Source organism: Misgurnus anguillicaudatus, chromosome 22 (assembly GCF_027580225.2).
Source record: "Misgurnus anguillicaudatus chromosome 22, ASM2758022v2, whole genome shotgun sequence".
Taxonomy (NCBI): Eukaryota; Metazoa; Chordata; class Actinopteri; order Cypriniformes; family Cobitidae; genus Misgurnus; species Misgurnus anguillicaudatus.
This window is the reverse complement of record NC_073358.2, coordinates 30,468,832-30,492,236: the sequence shown is the minus strand read 5'-3', so window position 1 is coordinate 30,492,236 and position 23,405 is coordinate 30,468,832. Positions and strand designations below refer to the sequence as shown.

Genomic DNA, 23,405 nt, shown 5'->3' with positions numbered 1-23,405 from the left:
CCCCTTTAAGTGGCTGACATCTACACCTATCTTATAGAGAAACCCAGTATATTACAGAAAATTGAGAGAGTATGTGCTGAATGGTCATTAACAGGATATGAAATATGTTTCTGGATTATTTGTTTCTATCCATTTTAAAGTCAACCATGATATGACCAACTTTTGAGCCTCTTGGACTAATAAGGATTACCTCAAAATCTGCTCACAAATATAGCCAATTCAAACCTGTACACTAATGGCCCTTTTTTGCAATGTAAAAGCACCAGATACACATTTAGAGAGAGAGAGAGAGAGAGAGAGAGAGAACAGATCCTATCCTCTCTTTTTGTCTGCCACAGAATTATTTTATGGGTCTTCTATTAGATGTCCTGTTATAGTGATACGGGCAGTCAAAACACAGAGGCTTGGACGCTTCCTGTTTTCCAGTAAATATAAATCGTCAGTGATATATTGGGGCAGACAGTGGATTGTGTGTTGAGCACAAATTTAAGGGAGCGCTAGAATAAAAAGCCTACGGGCAGGAGCTCTCACACAGCACACCTGTGATAAATACCACTCTAAAAATGACATATTCCTGCAATTATGCAGGTAAAAATTGGGTCAGAGCAATCTATAACGTTTCAAAGCTCCCTTGGGTCATCCTGCACCACCAACACATTCTAAAAGATTGTATAAAGAACGCAGAGGAAACATAAAAGAGTCCTTTCTCCATGCTCTTATTCACACATTAAATTGTTACTCTCTTCACCCTTGTGTTTTGCTAAGATTTTACGTTTGTGCTCCAGTAGACCCCAATAATGAGCCTCCAATGATGTGTGTGCAAAAATAATGCTAAGACTTTTAATAAAGCTTCTCTTACCTGACCAAAACCCAGTAGACCTATTTAATTGAGCTTTTCAAAAATGTTACTTTTATCCATAAAACATTGTTTCTACTTGGGGTCAAACTGAAAACCTGCAAAAACTCAGCAGCAAATCTTCACTGCATTAGTCAATATCTATACAGTAGGGGAGCGTTTTTGCATATAACAAACAATTGAATTTCTTTATGCTATAATATTCTGGGCCTCTGATCCCCAAATGCACCATTTTTTTAAATATATTGAAAATGTTGCTTTTTATAAGGTATAAAAAGATAATGTCACGAAACATCAACCTGATACATTTAGATTCAATGTACCCTGGGGTCTCTGAGATCCCACACAAAACATAAAGATTAAAGTAATATGTGTCATCAGCAGTTCAACAGACAAAAGGCATCATCTTTATAATGATCAATGTGTTAAAAGTCTTCGATCTGCACCTAATTAGAGTGATACAATTGTCTGGCTCATTAACAATTTATACACAGTGCAGAACTATATTTTTTTCCTTTTTGCAACAGTAAAAGGTTGAAATATTAATGATTTATTTGCTTAGATTTGAAAAGTATGTTTCAAGGGAACTAGTGCGTGCATTGAGTGCTTATAAATATTCCCATAAAATAAAGCCATTCTTCTGTATATTCCCATGGAAGAAAAAGACACATTGCTTGAATCATTACACTACCTATTTCTCTTTCTTCCTATTTCAGTGACATTTCTGTGAGTTAAAATATTCATCATGCTTTTTCTCTATATATGACGGCGTGCAGGAGAAAGGAAATAGTAGGGAGAGTGAAAGGGAAAAAGAACACAGAACAGAATGTGAAGTGTGTGTCTGTCTGGTGGAGAAGAATGCGGAGAGGGGTGAAGAAAGCTATGGAGGGCAGAGGAGAGGGCAGGAAGTGAAGAAGGTGTCTTTAAACACCTGTCTATTCTTTCTCTCTCCCATCAAGACCAGAGAATAGAGGAAAGGATCTCCCATAGACTTCAAAGAGAGAAGCTCAGGGGGGAAAACGCAATTTGTGTGAGCTCCCACAGACACCCCATACCCGTACATGTGAGTGAAGGATACACACAATAGGATTTGTAATGAAGCGCAGACGCAATTCATTCTCATTTTTTTATGTTGACCACAGCTTTGAAGAAAAAGTTTTAAAAGCGCAACTTTATGAACAAAAAGGACTAAATAAAGGGGCAGTATGGTAATTGTGGGGTCAGTTAAACACGGTGTTAACACACAACCCAGTGCAACCACATGCTTCGAAACCCGACCGCCTTAACTAGGTCAACCAAAAAAAAAAAAAAAACATTTCGCTGCACAAAAGGCTGTCAAGTGCATCTCGGAGAATAGCGCGTACGCGCTTCACACCGCGAGCAGGAACGCGCTTCACACGGCCGATATGAGAAAGACGTGGTCCGAACCGTCACTGTCTGGAGGATAACTAGCCAGTTGATAAAACATCTCGGAGAATAGCGCGGACGCGCTTCACACCGCAAGCGTGCACGAGCCGAGTCTCGAAGCACCCATGGGATTGGTGCCTATGTGCGTGTTTATTGTAGGAGTTTCATCCATGAAACAACAAATAAGGAACCTTTTTAGGGTTATAACATACACTGTAAAAAATATGGACGACGCAACGTCGCCTCCCTCCATTGTAATGAACTGAAGCCAAAAATCTCCAACCATGGCCGCCGCCATGTTACGTAAAAACGTCAGTTTGGAGACAAGGCATATGCAGAAGGAATCGTCTGTGGAGCCAGAGGCGGAGCTGCGTTATCAAACGTGCGCGCGCTCAATTCAACCACGCCAATCATAACGACACGCCCCGTTTCTATAACATTAAATTACTAGCTAAAATGAAACTTATCACAAAAATGAACATTTGAACATATATCAGCGTGATATACTACCTGAAAGGACCAAAACCATCTTTCGGAAACTTTTATTGGAAGTGTAAATATTTTTTTTATTTAGAGCAGAGTCCCATTCGTTTGAATGGAGAGGGCGGGGTTTATGACTTGTACTGCAGCCAGCCACCAGGGGGCGATCAAAGTGCCAGAGGCTTCACTATTCAAGATTTATGAGGTACACCCAGGTTATAATGTTTCCAGATCACTTTCTAATGGTGTACTGGTAGCATAGATTGATACTTTTTTCACAACCTTGAGTGACCAAGAGAGAATATTTTGCCTCATTGCTCCGCCCCCAAGCGAGTGTGTCATCACTGATATCAGTTGCCTTCTCTTGCAAATAGCGCACTAACTCTGAGTCTGCTGGCTGTTTGCGTACAGTCTCCCTTAGCAAGATGTCTTCAAGTTTGTGTAAACGCAGACTTTACTTTATATTTTTCATAGTTTGTGACGTGCACACCACCACAACCCGCACTTCATCACCGCAGTGGTTATGACAACCGTCACTGCCCTTGAAATAATTCTAATGAACTAAAATATTCAGACATGGGGTGTAGTTGAAAGCACTTTCTGCATTATAAAGAACCACCACTGTCTGGATTCCAGTGAAATGATGTCATACAGTTACAATAACAGATACTAAGAAACAGTCAGCTGCACCCTCCAAAATCGAGCACTCACAAACAGCCTTTATACGGGTAACTGTGCCATGCAAATTGCGCTCTGACTGAATCCTTTCTTTATAAGCTCAAAAACAATGCAGACATCACATTGTTTGGGTTCGGTTAACAGTAAAGCTTTTTATGGGTCTTAAGGAGCTGGATAAAGACATTTGAAAAAGGCAGATGCCCTGAGATACACCAGAAGCTGTGGATCAGTGTGGATGAGACTGTCACCTTCTTTCACTGTGTTCCAGCATACACTTACAGATGGAAAACTAAAACTTGAAAAGCAACTCGGGGAAAGTGACACCCCTGGGAAAAAGCAGCTGTGTAGTCGCTAACTCTGTTCCTGACACAGTGTCACATGTGTACAGATATTCAAAAGCTGTGTGGAGAGAGAGAGAGAGAGAGAGAGAGAGAGAGAGAGAGAGAGAGAGAGAGAGAGAGAGAGAGAATGCCTAATGCAAACCTAAGTGTAGTCAGGGTTTCATTTGAGACACAGCATGCATTTCCTAACATATCCAGGGTTGTTTAGGAGTCATTATTAAAATTAAATTATTACCAACACAATTCTAAATTTAACATTAAGGTTATTTACAATTGTAATAAAATAATGCGTTCAATCCGTAGTTTTCCTATGAGTTCCACCAGAACATTATCAGAGGATCTAAGCTTGCTGGCTCTAACATGCTCTTCTGCCCCGTGGCCATAGCAACAGATGAGTGAACATGGAAATGGAGATAGTTCATGGTGCTGATATCACAGGGTCATATTTGCAGAATCAAAAGGTGTAGAGCTATGGTTCAGTAGAGGTGACCAGGCCCACACAGCAGCTGTAAATACAGAATACTAGCAAAAGCGCTGCAGATTGTCACAGAACATGAATACCTGTCATTTATCAAATGCTGTGGCTCTGCTTCAAACTATATTGAGTTACACATAAAGGTAGCATTTTAAGCCTTTATAGGCAAACTGCAGGTGCAAAGGCAGTTTCAAAATATAACCGTTTCTTATATAACATAAGAACAAAATGATTTTGGACAATATTTACAGCAGCATCGCATCTAAAATTTAAAGCAGTGATCTCAATTCCAGCATTCCACATTTTGTATTTCGCACTTTTACCCATTTACTCCTAAAACGCCTGCTAAAAAGGCCTATAAAAACCTATGTTATTCTAAGATAAAACCCTTATCTCCTGAGGGTTTTCAGAAAAAATACTAAGAATTTTCAACGTCTACCAAATACGTAATATCTAAACCTCTGTAACACTTACAAGAAATAAAATGCATTTTAAAGGTAAGAATCTCAGGTTTTATTAAAACATGCTCCCTTGCACACTAACATAACACCACATGTTTTTAAAACATTCTTAAATTAATGAAAAAAGATGCCGAATACAAAATGCTGCACCCCGCAGCTACCGGCAGGAGGTTCAGAGTTGCCCAGTCCAGTAACAGGCGGTAGATGTAATGTTTCGGCACGAATGGGTTAAAACAGGGTTCCCACACTATAGTTAACTTCAAATTCAAGGACCTTTCAAGGACTTTCCAGGTCCAATACCCTCAAATTCAAGGACTAAATGTGGGGAGACATTTCAAGTGAGAGCAAGGTTACATCATGTTACCTTTTAAGATACATTGTTATAGTTCCCTTTCGCTGGGACTCGCTTTGAGTCACTGCGGTGACACTTTGGGAACGCCTCCAGGGGTAAGTGCGTCTGAATGTGTATATCAAATTCAACCAATGGTGAGGCTTAACGACAAAGACGGGAGCCAGGAAGTATATCGCTATCTGAAATATTGCAAAAGTCGGCGTTACAGGGACGCAGAAAGTATGGCAAGGGAGATGCAGCGTCTCGTTCCTTCTCAGGGAACAACAGTTACATACACAACCCAAGACGTTTTCATGTGTCAAACCCAACTATGCAAAAAAGCATTTTGGTATGAATCAACATTCGCATACAGAAGATATAAGCATTTAAAGCGAACAGTTTAGCACGTGTGCTTAAAAAAAAAGAATTTTTATGATATTATCCTACACTACACAGGGAATAATATGGATTTTTTCCCAGAAAACATTGTGCTTAAAATAGATTCAAGCACTTTCAATGACCTGTATCTATGTATGTATATTTTCAAAAACTTCCCAGGGCCTTGAATTTTCCCCCCAGATTCACAAACGTTCAAAGATTTCAAGGACCCATGGGAGCCCTGTAAAACACTTAATTCAAATCATCAACTCATTATGAAAGATGAATTGAATTGAGCCTGTTAGATAAGAGAGATATACAAAATGTGCAGAGCAGAGGGTCCCATGGACTGGAATTGAAAACTGCTTTAAAGTAATAAAAATCCCAGAATGCATTGCAAATATGAAAAATAAAAGATATCGGATGAGGCTGGAGTAATGTAAATTTCTATCATTATTAAATAAATGATTTGGATTAACAAAATAAAAATAGTTTTTGGCCAATAATTGTGCCAATAAATTTATTTTTAGACATTTCAGAGTATCAAATAATATTCAAACAATATGTCTATTGAAATCAATTGTAACTCAATGTTCTTTAATGGTTATTATAAAACGGGCAGTTCTGGTTCTTCATTCTGATTGGTTGAAACGCGTTCTGATCTGTGTTAAAATACCCCAGTAACCCCGTGGTTTGGACTGCATTGCATAGTATCACTGCGCCACTGTTGCTGTAGCCTACTAATTTATAAAAATAAACACCACATTCTTTAATCATTGTTTAATTTTTTGAAATAAAACATCTGAATTTTAGCTCAAAATTTGACAGCTGATAAAAGAGAACAAATGAAGGTATGATGAAACTTTGGTTTTTGTTTGAAAACATATTTGAGCCACACTTCAACAGTTGCATGATATAAATGTTAATGTATAAATTAAATTAATGTTAATTTATGAAAATAAACAGCAGTCTTTAATCATATTTTCATTGTGTCTTTGCTCCATCTGTGTTGATTGGGAAGCGCTCTGTTGCAGACACACTTGATTTTGAGGAACTACTTTGTTAGGCGGAAGAAAAGTAATATTTCTACTAATATAATTAAAACTTATTTGCGTTTTATTTATTTTTAATTCTACCCTTTTATAAAAGCAATAAGCCCTGCGAAGACGTGGTGTTACAGTGTATTTTATAACAGCTAAGGGGGTTTTAGGCACTCCGCTTCATGTCGTGCCTAACAATGCTCCTTAGCTGTTATAAAATGCACTGTAACCCACTGCTTCTTGGGGCTTATTGCTTTACTGTGTTGCGTTACAAGGCAGCTCCCTATGTAGACAGAATTTAAAATGGAGTCTAACTTTGCCCTACCCATCTCACGTTCGTTAACTCAAATTACTTTTGAATAAAATTACATTTTATAAAATAAAAATTCAGGTAACAAATACATTTAAATATATTTTAATAAATGAGACAATGCTTTGAACTACCAAATAAAACCAGTATAAAGTAAAATTTTAGACATTTGACATGAAGACTTGCTGAAAAAGTTTACAAATTTTTAACTAAATAAATAATAATAAAATGCATAGTGATCAAGATGGGAAAACAATATTTGGTTTACTAGTCGAAAGGGTTAGGGAGGGAGGGGAGCAGAATGGAGAAAGAGAAAAAAATCAGCAGTAAGTAAAATAATTGCCCATAATTCAAGTAAATAGCAAGTGCAATGTAATCAGTGTATCAATTGATCAACAGAATGGTGCCAAATTTATTATAGTTCAATTTTAAATAACTTATTGGCCTTACAAAACACACACACACACCTTTAAAGTGTATGCATAACTTTACTTTCACCTCCGTGACACTGGAATGAAATGAATGCACTCACTCACTCACTCACTCTCTAAAACATCTTTCATCTCAACATCCGCTCTCTCTCCCCTTCATTCTCCACCTTCTTTTTATGCGTATCATATTTCTTAGCAATATTAAACTCCAATGACACCCATAGTCAGCGTGAGCTGGTGCATTATGGAAAATGCACTCGCTGTGCTCGAGCTTGTGTGTGTGTGCGTATAAATGGGTGTGCGTGAGGGGGGCAACTTACAATTCTGCACAGAAAATGGATGCTCTTTGTTAGACCACTATAAGGCATGATTGTATAATTGATATGAGAGTGTGAACAACTGAGTAGGAGAGAAATAAAAGAGGAGATGCTGAGAAAGAGTGAGAATGATGGAGGAATGTCTTAAAGTCTAAATAGGAAGTGATAATGATCTCTCATCCGCTCCCGTCATATCTTCCCTGCAGTGATAGAGAAGCTCAGTTTAACACGGGTTATTCAATCTGATTAAATCTGATTTGCAGTGAATAGGATGAATATCAATGGATAAAGCAGTCAGTGACAGAGCTCTCCTTTAATGTGAAAGGCTGTGTTTCAAAATGTGTGTCTGAGACATAAAAAGGCTGGACTGTTGGAGCCGTGGCTCAGTGCTAGTGAATATGCTCTCAGCATATAAAAGCCATTGTGCTAAGAGGGATGCAAACTTGAAACCAGTTCCTGTTAAGAGATGTTGCCATTTCATCTCTCTGTTTCTTTTAACCCTTCTGTCCATTGAAGACCAAAAGTATTTTTTTTGCAGTGAATGAAAGTAGCTTAGAGGTTAGGCACAGATGTTTATCAACATGTGAAATTTAATTTAGGCTAAAATAAGATATTTTATTAAATTAAAATATTGGTGTAAACAGTTATGCATATGTCCTATTACCTTAGAGTACCTTAGAGGCATTGAATGGATTTGCTGTTGTGCTTTTCTGCCATACAAACACATAGATTCAACAGGAAAGATGTAGAAATTAGTTTGCAAATGGCCTGTGTAAAATGATCTTTGCCTAACAGCGGTTCAGCCTTTGATGAAGATAATAGCCTCCGAGCACCTTGCGGTGCTATCAATAATTCCCATTTTGTGCACTGGTGCTGGCAATAATGTGCCATTCTTAAGAGATAAATAGTTTTTGCTCCTCAAGGGTGGTCATTTTAACACCCTGTGCCAATGCTATTGTACTCGAACAGAACTCTGACAGCATTTCCACATTCGGATAAATAAATCCATACATGAATACTGAATAATTTGTTGGTGACAAATTAAACATAAAATGTAAAAATTGGTTGCATGAAAGACAAATTGAAACAATGAATGATGCAGAAAAGTAAGAGTGGCCATGGGACATTCAATGCGACTGTTAATCAAATATTGGGGTAACCAATATTTTTGCCCATTACCCCAAATTCACTTTGAACCTAAGCATCTACACCAGCGTTCAAGCAGATTATTCATTATATGGTTTGACGTCAGTGTTGTTCTTTCATTGCCAGGTGTGTGAAATAAGCTCATTTCTGGTTTTCAGCATTTTGTTGTACATCTAAATGCACTAATGAATCATGAACAGTACCGCCGCTCCCTATACATAGAGTATGCATTTTGCGTAGGGCACCAACTCACGGGGGGCACCATCCCTGTTGTTAAAAAAAGTTTCATTCTGTGTATATATATTATTCAAAAACAACAAATATGAAAATATTTATGCAGCATTTTGTAGTAAGCACATGTGACGGGCGTCACACGCCATCTCCGCATCTGCAGCGCCCCCACCTGATGTTAGCACCTGACCGCACATGATCATAATTTTGTTCATATTCAAGTGGCACTGAGCACACTGTAAAAAAAAATCCGTAGAAATTGCAGCTGGGTTGCTGGTAATTTACCGTAGATTTAAATGTATGTTATTTGCTGGCAAGATTTTGTTCAAAGTTAAATAAACATTAGACATTTACAAGTCTTTGTCTTTACAGAATAAAACTAGAAAAACAGCATCAAGCAAAACATTCTGCGAAACAAAATCTGAAGCAAAAAACAGAAAAAGGTTGATGATGATTTCTGGTTCCCAGAATGCTTTGAATGAGGCTGTCATTGTATAGTTTTATTCTGTAAAGACAAAGACTTGTTAATATTTAAAATTTATTTAACTTTGAACAAACTCTTGCCAGTAAATAACATAAATTTAAATCTACGGTAAATTACCGGCAACCCAGGTGCAATAACATTGTTTTTACAGTGCAGATCGAACCGTGTATTACATTAAAGTTCTGTGTTGGCGATTCAAAAGCATGCAGAGCTGGTAGTCATGTGCCGAACGGTCTGTGCAGTACCGCAGAACACACTTCACAATTGATGGGCAGCTATGACCAGGAAGAAACAGCGGCTGGTCTGGGAACGAAGGGAAAAAAGTCCAAACTTTAAAAAAAGAACCAGCATTTACGCAGTCAGTGACACATGATCCAGCACTAAAGCTATACAGGTGCAGATACAGAAAAAAATATTCATATTTTTGTGTAATTGTATAGTTTGTACAGTACAGCTGTTAAGATACAATTATAAAAACCATATATTTTATTATTTATTTATTTATTTTTTAAATAAGACATATATTATACTGACATATATTAGATGTCAGTTTTATTCTGACATCTAAGTTATAGTTATAGTTGTATGTGCGATGTTGTTTTTTAACTGAAGAGGTTGGGGCCACCACAATACAAGACCGCTTAGGGAACCTGGCATTTGGCCAGCAGCGGCCGTGCACATGAACAATTTGAAGCACAATGCTGGTGGAGCTGCAACAGTTTAGTAGAGATTACCACAGTTTGCCATCATTAGCCTGGGCTAAAAAGCTGTTTATGAAGCATCTGACATTCAGACAGGACCCCTGCTCAGAAGAGCTCAGCCTGGTATTCAATCACAGCAAAAGAGGCAGAATCTCTCACTTCACTATGAGTGCGCTGAACTTCTCTGAATTTCAAGAATGCTTTGACACATGAAGTGATCTGAATACATACATATATTATTATTAATTAAAAATATGTCTGAAACAGTACGTCTACTACAGACAGAGTAGACAAAGATCTATTCTATTATATTCATAAATTAGAGACAGTGTTTAAGTGTAGTTATGGGATAGAATTAAGGGATGAAAAATATAGTCATGCATTAATATGTGCTTTATAAGTACTAATAAACAGCCAATAGGCTAGTAATATGCAAGATTACCTGCTCATAAACAGTTTCATTGTGTGGGTTACTTTAATGGTCTGCAGATGTAAGTTACTTTAGTTCTGCAATCGAAAGTTTAAATATTTAGAAATTGTAGTTATTTATTCACCCTTGGGTAGGGTTGTCATGGTAAGCGCATAAACAAAATACTGCCCTTCATTCATGTGTAATGTTTAACTAATTGGTAATAAATTATGACAGTAGGTTTTTATTCATAAATTATTCAAAAAGTAAAAATTCAATTTCACTAAATTTTATGTTGCTGGCTGTAAATGCATGAGAGAATAGTATCATCTGCCGCTAGATGCAGCGAAATCTGGAATTACTTGGATCAATCAGAGCACATTTCATTACAGCCATGCTTACTGTGAACATGCTAAAGAGCTGACTTTGTAGATCCTCAACAAGTAGTTTTTCCTCAACAAATTGTTGTGAAATATAAAGATTATCCAGATTGGAGTGTTAGGCAGTCTGCTTTATTTATTTTTTTTGTTCAATCTTTCCTTTCACACACACATTCTTAATGTGTCCATCTAAAAACCATAGGATACAACATAGATTTCTTGTAGTTAGATAGCTCATTCTAAAAGGGGCCAAAATCGTATTGCTTAAAATAGCGTCTTTCTCAAACTTTATTTAAATATAGTTAATGATTTTATGAGCTCAAACATTTAAATAATAATGAAAAATGCACTAATAGCCTCAATATTCAGTGCCTTTTATATTGCATTAGTTACGCACAATTAGTTATTCATTTTCACTACATTAAAAGTCCACTGTGTTCCGGTGTAATTTGTACAGAGACTCTGTAGATTTGCACAAAACAAGCCTAAACAATTAGCTTTCATTTATTTTCGTCTGCCAATTTATATTTAAATCATACTGGTTAGGCTTATATATTTTTTCCCATTATGGAGAAAAGGTACACAATCTACCTCACATTCTTAATGCAATTCACTGCCCGCAGTGTTATCCATTTAACACTAACAAAATTAAAAGTATTTACATTTCAATTCAACTGCAGTAGGTTTGTTTTGATTTAAACCTTCATAACTTAAAACAGTGGTTCTCAAACTGGGGGCTGGGGCATTTTATAAAATAAATTAATTTATCATAAATTCTGTGCAATTAAACCTAAAAAAAAATAAGACTACTAACCAACAGCACTACTTCGTATCATTTAGTATGTTTTGTTTAATCAAAAGTTGAGTTTTAAAACAGTTTCTTATCATAAATGTTCTTTGTGGGGGCCGCGAAGAAATGCGCCGTACACAAGGGGGGCCGCACGCAGAAAAAGTTTGAGAACCACTGACTTAAAAAATACAGCTAAGTAGCACCATAAAACAAAATAATAACATGATAACATAATAATAAACATGTTTTGACAAAAAAAATGTATACTGCTGAATGCTAAATAACAATAGCCCAAAAATAAGACACATTTATACAGGACTAAGAATAATTGAAGATGTAATACTGCATGTCGAGCCATTCAAAATCCCTGGAAGGGGAATTGACCATGACAGCACAAACAAACAAAACTTTTAAATCTAAAAATCTTTCAAGTGATATAAAATTCCCATGTTTCTGTAGCATAACTTATGTTGTCACTTTTGTTAATGTTAACACAAAATAACACAAAATGACAGATAATGGGGTGGTTTCCCAGACAGGGATTAGCTTAAGCCAGGACTAGGCCTTAGTTTAATTAGGAAATATAACTAGTTTTAACAAACATGCCTTACTAAAAGCATTTTGAGGCAAAACAAAGTGCACTGGTGTATTTTAAGATATGTTAGTGCAAGTTGGTTTCAGTTTGGACACCTCTTACATTTATTTTAGTCTAGGACTAGTCTAATCCCTGTCGGGGAAACCACCCCAATGTGTTAAAATGACACATAATGTGCCAAATAGTATAGCACATAAAATGTGTAATCTTTTTTTAGAGTGATTCAGAGGTCATTTGATTAATCACTGGACACATTCCACCCCTTTCTTTAACATTGAAATGTTTATATGACAGTATACTGTATAAAGAGACTGAATAAAGAAAGAGAGAGTTAGCAGTATTTTTTCCCATTTGCTTATTATTTTGCTCCAATAAACAGATGGTCTTTCCCTAACAATGTGTTATAATTATTCCAATTACCAACCCGACATTTGTCAATATAGTAAACAAACAGAACAGATCATGCGTTGCCATTAACAGACTATGACCAATAATTTTTTTAGCTTTCCTTGTGTCTGTTTTGGAAGCATTTTGAATTAAATCAATGATTGATTTATCTTAATGGTCATTTTAGTAATGAGAGGGGCCTTCGTGCTATTTGTGCATTGATCACAGCCGGAAAAAGAGGAACTGTTTATGAAAGTAAAAAAACACATCATTTCCATTATTATTAGTCTGAGTTATGAGCTCTGTAATATTAAGTTCAAGAAAAACAGGTAAATGTGCTCCCACTCGCTATGACTGACGACTCCTTTAGTCCATTAAACAAGATAAACGAAAAACACCATTAAAACACATTACATCTTTCATATGCTCTTCCTCCCACACATAGCCTATCTATTGATCACAGTATTAGATGAACTGCAAAAATGAAAGAGAGATGAATAATTTCACAATAAAACAATTACATTGCTGCCCATTTTTGATGATGGTTAGTTTTGGTCTTATTAAGAAAAAATATTTACCTTGCAGACCTAAAAATATATATTTTGGTGTGGTTTGTTGACTATGGTGTAAGGTAAGGCTGGTAATACACAGAATATTAGATGTTATCAACATAATTGTGTTGAATATATACAATTGGAGAATCTGGAAAATCGAAATATTATAATTAATGTCTCCAAGAAAGCACTCACCCTTTATGTCTCAACTCACTATTATCAAAATGGCAACAACAAGTGCCATAAGTGTGCAAAGTCTACAAGAAGACAAGTAAAATGTATATGTTAATTTAGTAAAAATTACTACTACAGTAGGTCAACATTTTTACAGTGGCATTGTTTTAAATGTTGTATCATCATGCTTTTTTAAATTGGTGCAACAAATTAGTATTCTAGACCTGCAGAAGTAATGCAATTACTTTTTTAGTTTAATTAATTCAATAAAAAATTCACAAAATAAAACTATGTAGTTACATTATGCACTCTATGCGTACACGCTTGTGTGGGAACAGTTTGATTCAGAAACTGAGATGGCAGGCCAGAGCTCGTCATTTTTGTGTTAAAAAATATGCAATTTCTGAATGCAGAACTTTTCAGTCGAAACACCTGCAAGGCCTGAAAGAGATCAAAAGGATCTAAAAGGTAACGTAAACATTACTTTCCATGAAAAGTAACTAAGTAACGCAATTAGTTACTAATTTGGGAAAAACTTAATATTGTAATGCATTACTTTTAAAAGTAACTTTCCCCAACATTGTTCTAGACCAAAAGCAAAGGCAGCAAAATCAGCCTGATCTCAGGAATTTGTACGTATTTTACGAGTTGAGTAATTTGTATGAATTCATATATGAAGTGAATCGTACAAAAACATATGATTATCCTAAAAAAATTAAAAAACGAAACCCTACCCATAACCCCAACGTCACTGGGGCAAAAGCAAATCGTATGTATGAATGTGGTCATACAAATGAATATGAATTAGCCACTTCGTAAAATATGAACTAATTGCCATGAGATAGCTTTGGCAAGATCGACATCACTAAACAAATCAAAATTTGGAAAGATACAGAGACATCAAATTTTATATATATATATCCCACTTTCCTTTAGGGACTTAAATTGTGAGGAAACAAAATTATTGCTGATCTAGACTCTTAGAAACGATCTTTCTGCAACTTTTCAGTGCAAACTTTTTTGAGAGCAGACCAGGGAGCACAGTGTTGTACAATTGTACTCTTTCCCTATACACATACAGTATGTAAGTTTGAAAGTTGCTTTAACTCTTTACTTTTAAGAGTCAAGGCAACAAGCAAACAAGTTCAGAAACAAATACAAAGCAGCTATCTGTAAGTGCCGATATGTGGGTTGCCCTTAGTCTGGCTCCACTTGACACTGTGCTCTACTCCAGCATCAAGCAACTTATAAATAGAAAGAAAATATTTTTCCAACCAAGAGTTGGAAAACAATGTTTTGTGGTCCTAAGTACTATTTGGATGGGATTAGTTTTACATAGGGATGTGGGGTAAAGCAATTTTTATTAGAGCTTCTCAGTGATTTTAGTCCTGTTCGAATGCTCCATGTCAGTAATCATCATTTACTTGTATTCTAGGCGGAAAAACAAGTCAGTTCCTGAATACCCCGACACAAACTTCAAGACATCATCGCGGCCGCTGTGATTGCGTGTTGTTCAGAGAACTGACGAAACTGCGTCTTTCCTCCTTAAAAATATAATTACCTGAATCGTTGAAATGCTGAATTAAAATCGTTTTGGGGGTCGAATCGAGATCATGATCTTATAACGATTAATTGTGCAGCTCTACGCCCAACACCCACTCCCAAATCCTTCTTGTCGTTTATTGGCTGGAACACTTTGTTATGTTTCATGGTGGTAGGTTTGACCACTTTGTTTTTGTTGCAGTTTGTGGAGCCTGGGCTGTCTACAGATATGTTTACTGTATGAAACAAAAAATGTTGTTTTTGTTAAAAAGTAATTTGTTAAAAAGTAGAAAAATCTTGTCTCAATTATCTAATCTTATCTCAATAATTGTGTTCCTCGCTGAAGATTATCTTGTTGGCAGTGCTTTAAGTGGCCCAAAAGAGGTGCCGGTACTCTCTCTTTTTTTTTTTGCTGATTCGACTCCTATATTGAAGGGGTTTTATATTCAGCAGTCAACAGACGACCTTGTAAAAAATAATAAATCCTTTTATAAGTTTGTGGATTTGCTTGAGCTAGAAATAGCTACTGAACATAAATAAAATGTGCAAAAGGATTTTGAAAAAATGCCCTTAGAAAGAGCTACTGTAGAAAGAGCTATTGAACATAAATAAAATGTGCAAAAGGTAGATATGCGAGTAAAATTTTCAGCATGGTTAAATGCTAAAACTAGTTGTTCAGATAGAAAGAGCTTGAAAAAAAACTTTAAAATGACACCAAGACCATGTCTATGGGTTCAAGAATAACAAAATACTGGCCATCTGAAACTCGAAAGTCATTTATTTTGTCCTATTGTTTTCTATTTTGGGGGTGGTAAAACTACTGTGCACGTCGTTCAAATTTATTGAAATTTCGTTCACTTGTAGTTTAGCAATTAAACTAAATGTATATTACAATTTCAGGAATGTTTTCTGCACATCGCCTGAGGAAATCCAAAGTTGCGTCGAGGGGAACCAAACTGACAGCCACGACAACGGAGATTATCACGTACCTACAAGGCTTGCGTCTGACCTGCAGCTATCATTCTGGCTTGGTGGGATGTCAGCCAGCGAGTCCTCTAATTCTGACCTTGTTCTTTTACTACTCAAGTCTAAAACAAGGAGGGCATATTAAGTGTTCATTGTATTTTCATTTTAACAGAGCAGCTATGCTTGCGCGTTTCACACACAACCACACACCTCTCTTCAGAGCACATTGACACTGACTGACCGACGCATGCGCTTTTAACTTGTAAATGCAAGGGTGTATGGGTAATGTAGTCTCTTGGTGGGACGAATTAGGAAGCGTACATTAAGGGCGCTCTGAAAAGCCACAGCGCAGCCAAAGGATTTCTAAACAGATGTGCAAATGAGCGTTCCAGTATGCTAAAAGCACGTTCTGGGCGCACAGAGAGGTGGTGGTACGCTCAAGAGCTATTTTTGGAAGTGGTGGTACTGAGTACCGGCGCGTTCCAGCCCACTTGAAGCACTGCTTGTTGGACAAAATGTGTTATAAACCTTTATTAAACACATAGTTTAATATACAGTATGCAATAATCCAAAAGTCTATTGGAAAAATTAATGGGCTTTTTGGCGAGGGGAACCAGTGTCCCGCTAACTTCCGGATTGGCCTACAAACATGTCATCCCTGCAGCACTTTATAGAAAGTATCAAATCATAGTTATTGGGCCCTTAAAAATACCTCAGCTTCCTTTTCAACAGGAAATACTTTAACACAGAAAGGAACGCTGTGCTCGCCAGGCGATTTCCTGGGTTCTTTCATAATTCCTCATAAAGTCATTCCAACCGAGAAACTGCAAAGCAATGCCCAATTCGCATTTAACTCAATCTTAAAAGAGTCCTTGCTGCTATAAATGTGAAAAAAATCAATAAATGAATAAAAGTCAGATACTGAAATATTGGCAGACCTGTACTTTTCAGTGCAAGCCGTTTTTTACTTTGGCACAGATTGCAGGCTGAAACTGTAACAGGGTAAGCTCTGTTTTCCAAAAGTCGACTGTTCTGTATCACAAAACCAGAGGTGATTCATCAAAAAAGGGCAGCTTTTGCCATCACTAAAATTCTCATGAGTAAATGTTTGATGACACGGGTTAAGAGTAAGGAAGTAAAGTCATATGGGAATTTGAAAATTTGACTGGTTTAAAGGAACATGATGTAAGGTTTATCTAAATCTCAGGGGTAAACAATGTCTCCGTGTGTGAGATGGAAAGAGGCGATTCATGCTGAGAATATTGCATGCTACTCCTGTGCCTTTCTCAGCCTGTGGGGACCGAACAGAACAGTAAACTCTATAGAAATTGCAATGACCGCCATCCATCTGCAACACGTCGCACACAGTGAATACAAGATACAGTATGTGTCTGCTGAAGGAGAAACGGGGTTGGAGAGTTCACACTTGACTAAACCAAACTGTTCGTCTCTTTGATTTAAATCTATTTAACATAGAAAAGACACAGGGAATTTATTTCTATTCATAAGGATGCCCTTAGGGAGCAAAAGCCTTACTTGGCCACACCAGGGAGATGAGATGAAATAACTGCAGATTGTATCTTCATCTACGTTCTCATGGGTCACTAATGCACATCCATCTGTCATCTGCACACGATTCACTGATTTGTGACCTCGCATGGTGTGTTTTAGTTGTTTAAATTCTGTATTTTTTCTTTCTCTCTCTCATTCTCTGTATCTCAATAGAGACCAACACGCCAGTTGCCACTGCTCATCTCATTATGCACACAGAGAAACAAAAACACTCACACACAATAATGATTCTGGTTTAAACCTCTCTGCAGGTTAAGAGCTTGATTATAGCGCTTTGGCTGTCAAAAGCCATTTTGGCTCGCTAAAATGGTAAACACAGCAATTTGGGCTTTCTTGCTGATTTGAATCCCGCTTGCTACATGAAGAGGAGGAAAAGTAGAGAGAATGAGTGCTGCTGTTCATACTTTGATCAGGTGATAATACCGTGTTATGTTCAATCTCAGTCTTTATCAATTCAGGTTAGAACCTCCAGCCATCATTCCCCACCGCTATCAAAAATGTTTATTCATCCCATTCCAACGGTAATGTCCTCTCCAAACAGTGCTAAGCATAATTAACTGTGTAAAACTCAAAACATGACTGTCTGAGATCAGGTTTAGCAGCAGAGTGTTATAAGCCATTTTTACAATGAACAATGAATGTGACTCTTTTGTTATGTACATACGCAAAACATTGCATTTCTCGTTATAGATTACTCACAGGATTAGGATTGTGTCATTCAAATCTTGCGCTCGAGTTAAATATTTTCAATGTGCATGAAGACGCATGTGCACCGCCACCCCCCGCGCGACTTTGTGTCTATTCGCATTTTTGAATTGAATTTGTGAGTATTCTACTCGCGCAAAACGTTGAATTTGCCTTTGGTGTGTACGCCCCATTACTCCTGGATAGTCAGCAGCAGTTTCTTTGTCATTCATTCAACACATAAGTTATTAACCCTCAATTGGTCCTTGGGGTCTATGTGACCCCAATCGACATTTCATTAGTTAATAAAAGTGGTTCCCTTCATCTTAGAGTAGGGCTGTCACAATGATTAAATAAACGTCTCATCGTGATTGTTTGACCTCATCTTGATGATTTCAGATCACCGCAATGATTGCACATATCTCTATAAACATAAGGGGGAGCTGCAGCGCCTGTATAAACGAGACAGTATCAGATAACTTTTAAATATGTGTTATAAGTATTAACATTTACTGCCAGGTAAACCTTTCAAAATATTTAATTTAAATAATCACAACAATCTGTGAAATTATTTCATAAACAAAGAAAATTTTTTATAAAAATTAAATGTCAAAGCAATAAAATAGAAAAATAATTGTCATAACCGTCAAAGCCCTAAAACAGTCAATTAATCACCATTATAACCGTGACAGCCCTATCTCAGAGATAAACACTTTTGTGACTTTTCTGAAATAATCTATTTATACATACATAAAAACTGGGCTTTATTCAGTTGTTCTGGAGGTATGTAAAAAATAATCTGGTTTTTGGGGTCAGTATGACCTGAAAATCGGAAAATTTCCACACAGAAATGAAGGCCTGGTACTTGTGCACAAATGCATTGAAAAAAAAAACATGCTTACACACACACACGCACGCACGCACATGCGCACACGCACACAAACACACACACACACACACACACACACACACACACACACACACACACACACACACACACACACACACACACACACACACACACACATACACACACACACACACACGGGTATGACTGCCACAGAGAGCATTTGTATAGAATTAGGCAAATAAAATCAGCCACAAATGCAGAAAAAAATATATGAACTGGACCATTTGAGGGTTTACATATATATAAAAACATGTTAACTAATTACATTTATTCCGTTTTTTTTCGTTATATGCAAAATATGCATGAAGTGTTAAATATAACAAAAATACCCGCAAACACACGAAGAACGCTTATAAACATTAATTAACAAGCAGTTTATGTCTTGTATGTGCTGTACTGTATGTGTTTTTATTGTTATCATATATAATATCAGAATGTATACCAATCCATTCAATTAAACCAGCAAAATCTGCATATTTTAATTTTTAAAGTTTATTCTTAGTTGATTTTTTTATATTTTTGTATTTATTGTTCACTTGCAGTTGCTTTGAAAGGCTTTACTGTTTTTACCGTGGTTTTAACATGGTCACGCACATCAGATGACCGCACTTCCTTGATATGTTGACATTACTCTGCGTTAATGAACCATTGGTGTAAGTTACAAAATAAACACATAATGAGGCTGAAAACACTGCTTGTTAGTTATTTAGTAGTTATTTATGAATGATTGAGAGCTGCTTATCCAGCGTGTCTCTCTCTGTGCGGACCGAAAGCCAGTCTTAATCTGGTGGTCATCACATCACATCGGTGTGATCGCTCACTACAGGGAATGACCTAGGTTGATTACGCAAGGTTAAGGATAAGGTTTTAAAAGATGTTGTCCATCCATACTTTCTATAATCAGCCTGTTTCACTGCAGGCTTACTGTGCCCTGTATTCATATGATCTTCTTACTCAATATGCTGTATTGTCAAACCCGAGCTGGGTTTTTATGATAACTAGGCCAGTCTGCATCCCTACTTAAACTGCAGCTAACAGATGTGTAGGAAAACACTTAGTAAAGGGTGCAATTTTCTGCCTGTGTGTGGTTGAAAGAGTGAGCAGGTGTTGAGGTGCTGGCAGGTTTTTACATAGATAATCTTAAAAATCACAGTTTATGCTCGTAGGCTCTGCAACACACACAAAATCACATCTGAAAGTCGACTTACCAAGCCAGTGCTCTCCAGTGATTTTTCCAAATCCTTCCCTGTATGAGTCCCACTCCCTGAAGAAGTTTACAGATCCATCTTCTCTACGCTGGATCACCTGAGACATCAAAACAATCAGATTTAATGATATATAACCAAAAAAAAAATAAAGAAAGGAGAATACAAGCTTTAATATAGGTTCTGCCCGAAGTAACAAATGAGATCTCTTTAATGATCTCTTTTTATTTCTCATAGGGGACATTAGCATTCAGAAAAGTAAACAGTAACTTCTGCTTAAGTCTCCTGCTTTTCATTTCTTTTCTCCTGAGAAATAAACACTCACGTCTTCTCTACAGTTTCAGAAGAGATGTCTCAAGCAATGCACTTTTGAATAAAAGCAAATCTACTTCATGATGTCAGCTCCACTTTTAAATACACTGGATGAGAATTTATTTTTAGGTATGTGTGTGTGATATGGTGGTTTCCCGGACAGGGTTTACATTAGGCCAGGACTAGGCCTTTTTAAGTTGTTTTTACAAACATTCCTTTCAAAACACATTACTGCTGTGCATCTTGAGACAAATCAATGGCACTGAAATATTTAAAGATAGGTCAGTGCAAGCTGTTGTAAGGTAAGACAGCTAAATGTGTATTTTAGTCTGGGACTAGGCTTAAGCCCGGTTCAGCAAACCGCCTTGAAATAGTGGTTTACATAAATGTTTTATACAGTGGCGGCCGGTGACTTCTTTTTCGAGGGCGCTCAATGCGAAGTTCGTAACATATATGTAGCCCGTCATGTGTGTCGTTCGTAATGTAAAATATGTGTTCTGCACATCGAGTGATTCTATGTGCACCACGTGTCTTGTCAAAATAAGTGCCTGCTAAAGGGTTTATGATAAAAGAGACGCTCATGTTTGCCAGATACTCGCATAATCTCATACATAATCAGAGTTTACTGTTAAAAGAATAGTCCATTTTCTTAAAAGAAAAATCCAGATAATTTACTCACCACCATGTCATCCAAAATGTTGATGTCTTTCTTTGTTCAGTCGAGAAGAAATTATGTTTTTTGAGGAAAACATTGCAGGATTTTTCTCATTTTAATGGACACCAACACTTAACACTAAACAGTTTTTTTCAACGGAGTTTCAAAGGACTATAAACGATCCCAAACGAGGCATAAGGGTCTTATCTAGCGAAACGATTGTCATTTTTGACAATAAAAATAACAAATATACACTTTTAAACCACAATTTCTCGTCTAGGTCCGGTCCTAAAAGCGTGACCTCACGCAATACGTCATGACGTCAAGAGGTCACAGAGGACGAACGCGAAACTCCGCCCCAGTGTTTACAAGTGTGTTGAAAGAGGACCGTTCCAACATTGTTGTATGTGGAATGATGTCTTTGTGTCAGTTTATTGTTTAAAATGTTCCGCAAATGTGCGTTTTATATATATAACACGTGACCTCCCTATGTCACTACGCATTTACGTGAGGTCGTGCTGGGCCGGACCTAGACGAAAAGTTGTAGTTTAAAAGTGCATTTTTTTTTTCTTGTCAAAAATGACAATCGTTTCTCTAGATAAGACCCTTATGCCTCGTTTGGGATCGTTTATAGTCCTTTGAAACTCCGTTGAAAAAAACTGTTACGTATTGAGTTAAGTGTTAAGTGTTGGTGTCCATTAAAGTCCATTAAAATGAGAAAAATCCTGCAATGTTTTCCTGAAAAAACATACTTTCTTCTCAACTGAACAAAGAAAGACATCAACATTTTGGATGACATGGTGGTGAGTAAATTATCTGGATTTTTCTTTAAAGAAAATTGACTATTCGTTTAAGGGAGTGTCTTGCGTGTATTTTGTGAACGTGAGCGTCTCTTTAATCATAAACGGTTTTGACGCATGTGCAGCAGGCACTTATTTTGACAAGACACGTGATGCACATGATTCACATGACGCAACAAACACATATTTTAAATTGGCGCCCCTCGGATGAGGAGTCACTAGCCGCCATGGTTTCATATAGTAATTGAATTATTAAATATTTCATTGATAGAAAAACAAGGCAAAACAATGTTAAGTGATATCAAAAGCTTTTTTATAATTAATCAGGAGGAACCAGTTATAAGATTTATTTCAAATCTGAATAGAACTGAAGTTCATTCAAATTTAGACTCAAAGCATCAATTGTGAAAATAGTTTATGGATGAGACATCCTAAGGTCTGTGAGGTATAAATCTAGACTCAAAGAATTAGACAGATCAGATGAGCCCAATATAATTAGCCTGTCAAAATGACTGAGACTTCTAAAACATGAGATGCTAAATGTGTTTGTGTGTGGGTGAGAGTTTATATGTGTTTTCTGTGGCGTTGAAAGGCACTTAGTGCATTATCGTCAGATAAACAACTCTCAGGGGTCTCAACTTGTCCTTTTGCATTATCTGTAATCCTGCTGGGTAAATGGCATTATTTTTTTAAACTGATAATTGTTCTTATTTGGTTGATGGATTAAAGACAGTGTAAAAACTAGACTTTTATTTTAAGCACATTCGGTGGGATCCATCATAGCAATTTTCATGTCTTATGGGTGTAGCAAAAACATCAGTTTATGTTATTGTTCTGTTGAATATCCAGTCCAGATTAGATGTAAAGCTATGGATTTGGTATTTTTTTATTGAAAGGAGCAAGGTTTAGTCGGTACGGGATGACAGCTGTCAATCATCTTTAAGTTTCTGCTCGCTCCTCCATCACATTTACCCCGTGGCTGCCCTGGAGGCTCCTGGGAGATCAACCCTGCCTACACAGAACTGAGGCAGAAATTGCTGTCAAAGTTGAAATTACACATGCACGCACACACATACAATCATAGCTCGGTGATATCTTGCTTTTTTCCACTGATTCGATGCAGGAAAGCAGAAAAGGTCAAAGGGGCTTTGACCATCACTGTCTAACCATGCTGTCAGCGGAGACAGTGAAGAGAGACAGAGAGTATAAAGGTGAAAACAGAAATTGGCCATCTCTTTCCCTCTGTTCCAGTCACCTTACAGATTTCAGGATTAGAGCAATCTTTCTACAGCCCTCCCCTTGCCGTGACAAGGCTTAGAAATTTATGGTAATACTATTTAGCCTGGCTAGGTGGTATGACGGTTTATAAAACAGATAGTTCAGATCCTTGGTGATGATTGGTC

General features: G+C 37.0%; 1 protein-coding gene across 2 annotated transcripts in view; it reads right to left on the bottom strand.

Moving 5' to 3' along the window:
- Positions 1-23,405, bottom strand: part of fibcd1b (fibrinogen C domain containing 1b) — a 110,788-nt gene that overhangs the window by 18,449 nt on the left and 68,934 nt on the right. For both annotated transcript variants that reach the window (XM_055199613.2, XM_055199614.2), the window contains one exon: positions 20,239-20,335. In XM_055199613.2, the coding sequence (XP_055055588.1) occupies positions 20,239-20,335 (97 nt within the window). The remainder of the gene's footprint in view (positions 1-20,238; positions 20,336-23,405) is intronic.